Source organism: Nanorana parkeri, unplaced genomic scaffold (genome assembly GCF_000935625.1).
Source record: "Nanorana parkeri isolate BGI_ZX_2015 unplaced genomic scaffold, ASM93562v1 scaffold586, whole genome shotgun sequence".
Lineage (NCBI taxonomy): Eukaryota > Metazoa > Chordata > Amphibia > Anura > Dicroglossidae > Nanorana > Nanorana parkeri.
The window spans coordinates 342,078-349,315 of record NW_017306854.1 but is presented as its reverse complement, the minus strand read 5'-3'; the positions used below and the strand labels follow the sequence as shown (position 1 = coordinate 349,315).

Here is a 7,238-nt window from a genome sequence, read left to right as displayed (position 1 = left end):
TATATATATATATATATAAAAAAGTTTCGTACTCTCTGTGCATAGCACAATAACCTGTCATATTGGTTTCAAGGCATTATGTAGAGCACTGCACGATATATAAATACCAATAATAAATAAATAACGGCACGCTCTCCTTTTCTGTTCATATTTTAGAACAGTGTCGGACACATATTTGAACACTGTTTTCCTCAAATATCACTTCCACATACAGAAGAAGACATAAAACCACTGGAGACATTCTTACTTGACACTGGATTACAGGGGCACAGGGAGACATATACCAGGTAAGAAGCACCAGTATTATGATTTGTGTTAAATTTATACCCTGAGTTATGTGTTAGATTTGTTTTACATGTGTCCATAAGGATTCTATTCAGTTAACGTGAATAGGAAAATACTATCCAAAGCTTAAAAATGCATTATGTGGAACCTTTCCCAACAAACCTCATTGCAATGCCCCAGTGTGACCAGGCCCTATTGAAATTTTAATGGATTTTCACATATCCATGTATTTCAAGCTGAACTCGAGGAAGATATAAAACACACATTAATGCAGCTCTGTATTCCTTAATACTTCATTAGATGTATTTGTTTTAAATCAAAGCAGCGTAAGTACCTAAATCCAACTTAATATTATCTTCCTTCAGTCTCTGTACAGCAGAGCTCAGGCTTGGAGAGAGAGGCAGCACAAGAAACCAGTTAGCTGTGCTGCAGTGCTTATTTACTAACAAAGAACATGCAGATAGTAGGAGAGAGCAGAATGACAGAGAGATGAGCTCATTGGTGTGCTGATTCTTCTTTCGCTATCCAGTCACAGGCTGGGGGAGGGCAGGACCTGTAATGTGTTACTTAATTGCAGCAGAGAAAATCAGGTCTTCTACCCTACATGGCAGAGCCGTGTAGATCTCAGGGCTAAAAGTTAAAAAATAAATATAGTATTTTTTTAGAGAAGCAAAGTCCGATGCAAGTCTGTGGTACATTAGTGGGTGGGCTAAGGCAGACATTGGTGGTGGTCGCAGCCATTGGAGGAGGTAAGTATGGACCTGTGGCCGAGGGGAAGCTCTGTGTATTTAGGTGGCTAGGTAGCGGGGCTGTGCAAATTTTGCTCTGAAAGTGAGCATGTACTTTAAATAAATTGTGTTGCAATTTAAATGGATTGCATTTTTGAAAGAGTTTATTTGAATCGTTTGGAACAAGACTGTGCAGGTCAATGCACCCAAACATCAGCATGCAGGACCTTTTTTCTAATGCACTGCAATGCAGCATGATGGTGTGAATCAGCTCTTTTGGAAGCAATGGAAAGGTAATGCCTGTTGTAAAGGGCTAAGGAATATGATGGGGTAGTATAAATAATACACAAATATAATTACAGGGAGCTAGCCATACACTGCTCTATTTTTTTTGTTCAATCCGCGGGTTAAACAAAAAAAATAGAGCAGATTCTCCAGCATTGCTACGAGTGCATTGGTCAAGGAATCCCCACTGTTACCTTTGTATTCTGACAGTGGCCGCTGTCTGAATACCCGAACAGACCCAGCTGCCAATGATTTTCCGACCAGCTCCTTCAATCAGCTAATTGAGGGATGCAGGTCGAAAGGGTGCCGACAGTCACACACTGTGCGAATTTCGACCAGCTCCTCAAAAACCGGCTGAAATGCGCACAGTGTATGGGCACCGGAACACCTACCTGCGAAAACAATGGCAGATGACCTAAAAAATCAAGTTTCACAGATCGCTAGTTTTGGGGTTTTTATAGACATATGATTGTTGCCTGCCAGTCATCTCATGTCTGTACATACCTTCAGAGCTTTCACATAAATGAGCAGACGGCTTCAACAGCAATAGAAGATCAGCCTGTAATCACTTAAAGGGGATGTGTAGCCTTTTTGGCGATCTTCTATATATATATGTGTAAACAAGATTAGCTTGATATAAATACTCCTATAAATATTTTCATAAAGTATAATAGAATAGGTCATAATATTTTTAGGAATTAATATTTGGTTTGTCTGGCAGTAATATTTACCCTTATATATGCAAGTTCTGCTTCCTGTTTTGCAGTGCTACACAGTGGTTGTGCCTGACGAATTCTACTCACAATGCAAATCTATTAGTCAGCCAACTCATTAAAAAGGATGCACTCCCTTTGTAGGTGATATCTCTACATTTAAAGGATAAACACACACTTATCCTTTTTGTCCCCATTCACTGTGGTAACCTAGCTCCTCCGCAGATGCTTACTGACCTTGCAGTCATGCCTGTAGCCTCCAGAGTTTGCATACATCCCACTGCCAGAGCTCCATGCACCAGCTGTACCTGCGAGGTAGCTTATCCTAGAGTTCTATAGGACAGTCTCCCGAGGCAGGCGATCCTATAGAATCCTACGGGAAGCTCCTGCCCAAGTGTGGCCAGTGCATAGAGATGTAAACACTTCCCAGAGGCTGCGTGCATGACTCCAAGGTAAGTATGCAACTGGGGAGGGAGGGCTAGGTTAGCACAGTCTGGGAAGGCAGAAAAGATAAGTGCACGTTGTTTAAAAGTGCATGTATCCTTTATTACAATAAAAACCATATACAGGTATTCCTCACTTAACGACCGAGTTCCGTTCCTACGACCAGGTAGTTAAACGGATTGGTCGTTAAGTGAGGAACTCTATACAGTACTGTACTGCATTAGTACAGTACTGTATAGCGTTGCCAATGTACAGTACCGAACAGTGTACTGTACATCGGGCAATGAAAATACTTACCGGGACCCGCAGTGAAGATCGGAGGACACCACTTCCGCCGGCGAAACGGCGCACTGAAGCTGACGCGCAAGGTCGGAGGTCGATCGGCGGTCCGTCGTAAGTGCGAGTGGTCGCAAAACAGGTAAGTGAGGAACATCTGTAGTAATAATAATAACAACAATTATACAATAATATAATAATAGTAGGGTTGCACAAATACCAAGTACAGTACTCGGTACAGGTACGAGTACAAGTACCGATACTTTTGAGCTCCAAGACTAGACTAGAGAAAAATTCAAAAATTAGGAGGCAGCTGTCATTTGTAAGGAGCACACGGAGCTCCTGGGATTTGTACATCTCTGTTTTAATGTATGATTTTGTTTTTATAAATATAAGTAAAAGTGATGCACAGATACCAGTTTTGCGAGGACGAGTACTGGTACTTGCCGAGTACTTACAAGTACGAGTACTGATACATTTTTGTTTATTGTCATGTGACAGTTTTTCTAAAACAATACAGACTAATGATTTCAGGACAGTGGTGGAGCGCAAGAGACAGGTCCCAACTGCAACCGCTGCAACCCTGGTAGTTCTCATGAAAATGCCAAGTATCTGCACTAGTACTCAAAAAGTATCTGTGCATCCCTAAATAATAGAGTTGTGAATCAGCAGTGACAATGCTGACAGCCAAGCCCCCTGCAACATCTCCTCATCCCACTGTAGAGAAAGCAGGCACAACCTACACAAGAGTGGCAACTCTGAATTCATGGATAGTGCAGCATCATTGCCCCACCATTACAGGATGAACATGAGAACCAATGCAAGACAACAGTGTCTAAACTGGTGTTATGATACTAACTAACTGACTCTGTTTCAAAGGACTTAACCTTTCTTGGTCGAAACACTTTATTTATACTTTGCCAATAAAGAATTCCCTGGATTTGTTTTCATGTTGTGGGTGTTTTGTTACAATATGCCTTTTTAGTTTGTTAAATTTAAGGCTTTCATTACTAAGAACCTCCCCACATAGAATACATTGTGGAGCATTTTTCCATCTCTGCGAGCTTTTGTAAAGCCAATGAAAAAACCTACGTTTATTTTAGTAGTAGACATTTCCAATTCTCTTTACTTCTTTACCTCACAGCCTTGTCTGAATAATTGACCCCTACGCCTGGCACGCACTCCAGCTTCCTACGTGTTTGTGCTGTTAATCATAGTGGGCTTTTACTTGATCATAGCACTAGGACACTAAGTTAAGTGGCAAACCATCCCAAACATGTTCACAACCTAATTTGGATCCTGACAATTTAAGAAACATGTCACTAGAATTGTTTCATTAATTTGCGGGACGATCACTGGGATTATGAAGGTCTTGGTGGGTGCTACTGGGTTGCTATGGATCAAAATGTCTGGTGGGGAGGGGGGATACGAAGGAAGCACATTTTCCACTGCACTGCCAGTGTTAAAGAATAATTTTAGGGCTTGTCATGGAACCCATGGGAAGAGTGGCCTGGCCACAAGTGAAACCTCTTGCTACTCTTGTTCCGACACCACACAAGAACACAGAAGAATTCATATATAAATGCAGCACTATTGTATGTAATGTTTTCAGGAAGACCGCCATGTTCCTAGAAAAGTTGCCATGGTATTAGAAAGACTGCCACAATTGAGAGACTGCTATATTAGAGACTGCTAATAGCCCAATGTCATAGGACGAAGTTCAAGCTTTGTGAATTGAGTCTATTGCCTTTTAATTGTAAAACAATTTGTTATGGCTAACTTCAATTTGAAAAAAATAAAAACTGTATTGGTGGGCCATCTTTATCACTATAGCACCAACAATCTCTGCCACCCCCTCTTCAATGTAAATTGTACAGCTGCTTTCTGGTTTCTTTCTGCCATGGTAAAGTTTGTCAGTTTTTGTAACTGGACAGTCAATTTGAAACCCCAAAGACACAGGGACCAAAAAGCCGGTTTGTTTGGGTCAAAACCTTAATGATAATATTGATCTTCTAAACAGGGTCACAGTTGCATCCAAGCCCTTGGCACCGGAGTCGGTGTTATAGCTCTTCTTTCGTTGGTCTGAAAGTAAGAAGGAACAAGATTGTAGAAGTGTAATTTGACTTACCTGGAGATTTTAATTCCTGTGTGTGCTGAATTATTTAATTTTTTTTATCTTCTAGAGACACATGTGATCACAGATCGGCAGACTGTTTATGGGGGGCTACACCTAACCACACGCAAGATCCTGATACGCTATATAAATGGGAAGGATCCCAACTAAGAAGCGCCTACCTCTCATCCCTAAACGTCAAACTCAATGACAAGGTTAACTTGCCCTCTTCCCTCTGTATGTAAGGTCTATGATCTTGATCTTGACCTAAGCTTGATGTTGAGAATTGACAAATAGGCTACAATAAAGCAGTGTTGATTTTTCCCATTTGGGTGGTGTGGGCTTAGTTTCCTACCTGACCATTGAATATCTCTAGGGTTTCCATGTTCCTCTGGTACAGCTATTGCAGGCTGCTTTTCAGTCACTGGATTACCCATATACTGTATACCTATAGTAATGCTGCTTCACTCACCTTCTACAGAATTAATGATAGAAATGTATTACTAATCTACCACAAGCAGTAGCAATACGGTGTCTTTATGTGTTGGCCTAGGTGAACTAGGAAAAAGTTACATTCTCTATCCAATAGAAATAACAAGGATTTGCCTAAAACACAGAAAACTCTGTACATTTGCCACCTATATCTTGCCGTCTATTTCTCTATTGCATGTATTCACCATGATTTACACCGATAAGTTTCACATTTGCTGGTTTATAAATTAGAAACATTTTCATGGTGAGTGTAGGAAAATGTATGCTAGTTTTGGGCGAATATGGAAATGCAAATGTTCCTGGATCCATCAACATTTTTTACGTACTGTAGGTGCCTATAAATGTTCATTACGTTTTGCTTAAAAATATCTATATGCTACTCCTAGAAGTTCATCTAGCTCGTGTTAACCCTAGAAACCAATTATTAATTACTCATGCACTGATACATGGTTCCATCGAGAATTGCCAGAGCGCGTCTGTTGCATTCTTCTACTTGCTTCAGAGCATGTCAGGCGGAGGGCACGTTTTCTCATATCTGGTGGGAATGTCATGTGGTTTCCTGATTCTGGTTCCGGATCTTCTGTACCATCATGGCTGTGTTGGGCTCCTCTCCCACGAGAGATCCATACATTGTGCTTCTCAGCAAGAAACCAAGTGGCTATTCCTCTGTGGAATTCTGCTTATTGCAACATATCTTTACTGAGGCTGAACTCATGATTGCCCGTACCTGGAGGGTCCCTCCCTACCCTTTCATGTTGGCACTTTCTTCACAATATGTCCCACACCATGTTTTTTGACAGGTTAACTATACACTCTAGATTTGAGGCTGTATAGATTTCCCAGATGAAGTATTTTTTTCCTTCTGGATTCTAACAGACCTTTCTGTCTATATGACAGTGTTGGTATGATGCTCATAGGGGTATGGACCTTTTTTGATAAAGTTTTTTCATACCGGCATTGTTTTGTTTCTTCAGAGTTTACTATTTGTTATTTAAGGATACTATCTTTTTCCACCATATCTAATTTGTGCATCATGACTCGCCTTTGCTCACAGAATTGTACAATGTATCTGATTGAATGTTTCTCTTTTGTATGTATGCATGTCTTCGAAATTTGAGAATAATAAAAACATAGGGCGCAAAAAAAATATCTATATGCAAAATACAAAAGGTTCTTGTTCATGAACATAACATTTATATTTTATACATATATTTAATTTTTCTTCTCCTTGTATGCAGTATGTGAGAACCACTGACATCATTCCAGCTGATTTTATTATACTTGTTTGAGTAGTTTCAGTTCCCCAAATTTTAACCTTGTCATGTTTTATTTTGCACAGATGCCACCCAACAGGACTCGGTCCTCTCCAGCCCCTAAGCAGAGAATCCAGCCACACAAAATGAGCACAGGGCTGGGGCGAGAACTCAAACTAATGAAGGTGAGTGCTTCTTTATACTTCTGTTCTGAAAATTATCACAAGCTCAATGATCAGAAGTAACATAAGGGCTTGTTCAAAAAATACCTGAGGTCTGAACAGTGAACTGTAGAATGATATAACTGCCCTCTGTGTTTTGGACATATAGAAGTTCTATACAGCTACCGTGTTTCCCTGAAAATAAGACACTGTCTTATATTTTTGGCTCACAAAAACACACTAGGTCTTATTTTCGGGGGTAGTTCTTATTTTAGGGGAAACAGGGTATATAGAAATAGCTGTATAGAACTGTTCACTGATCTAGGTAAGATCGCTCCCGCACTGTTTTAAAGCTTTAATGCAGGCAAACAGATAAATATAACTTTTCAATTCATATATGGAAGCTGTTTACTTGCAAAATTATTTATATTCCTGTCCATCCAGTCCTGGAATAATCACAGTCTAGCCAGACAGCAGTGCCAGGTTAG

At 40.3% G+C, this 7,238-nt stretch overlaps 1 protein-coding gene across 1 annotated transcript in view; it reads left to right on the top strand.

Moving 5' to 3' along the window:
* Positions 1-7,238, top strand: part of LOC108791951 — an 18,713-nt gene that overhangs the window by 10,224 nt on the left and 1,251 nt on the right. The window contains exons 3-5 of the mRNA XM_018562590.1: positions 157-287; positions 4,915-5,059; positions 6,676-6,774. Of these exons, the coding sequence (XP_018418092.1) occupies positions 157-287; positions 4,915-5,059; positions 6,676-6,774 (375 nt within the window). The remainder of the gene's footprint in view (positions 1-156; positions 288-4,914; positions 5,060-6,675; positions 6,775-7,238) is intronic.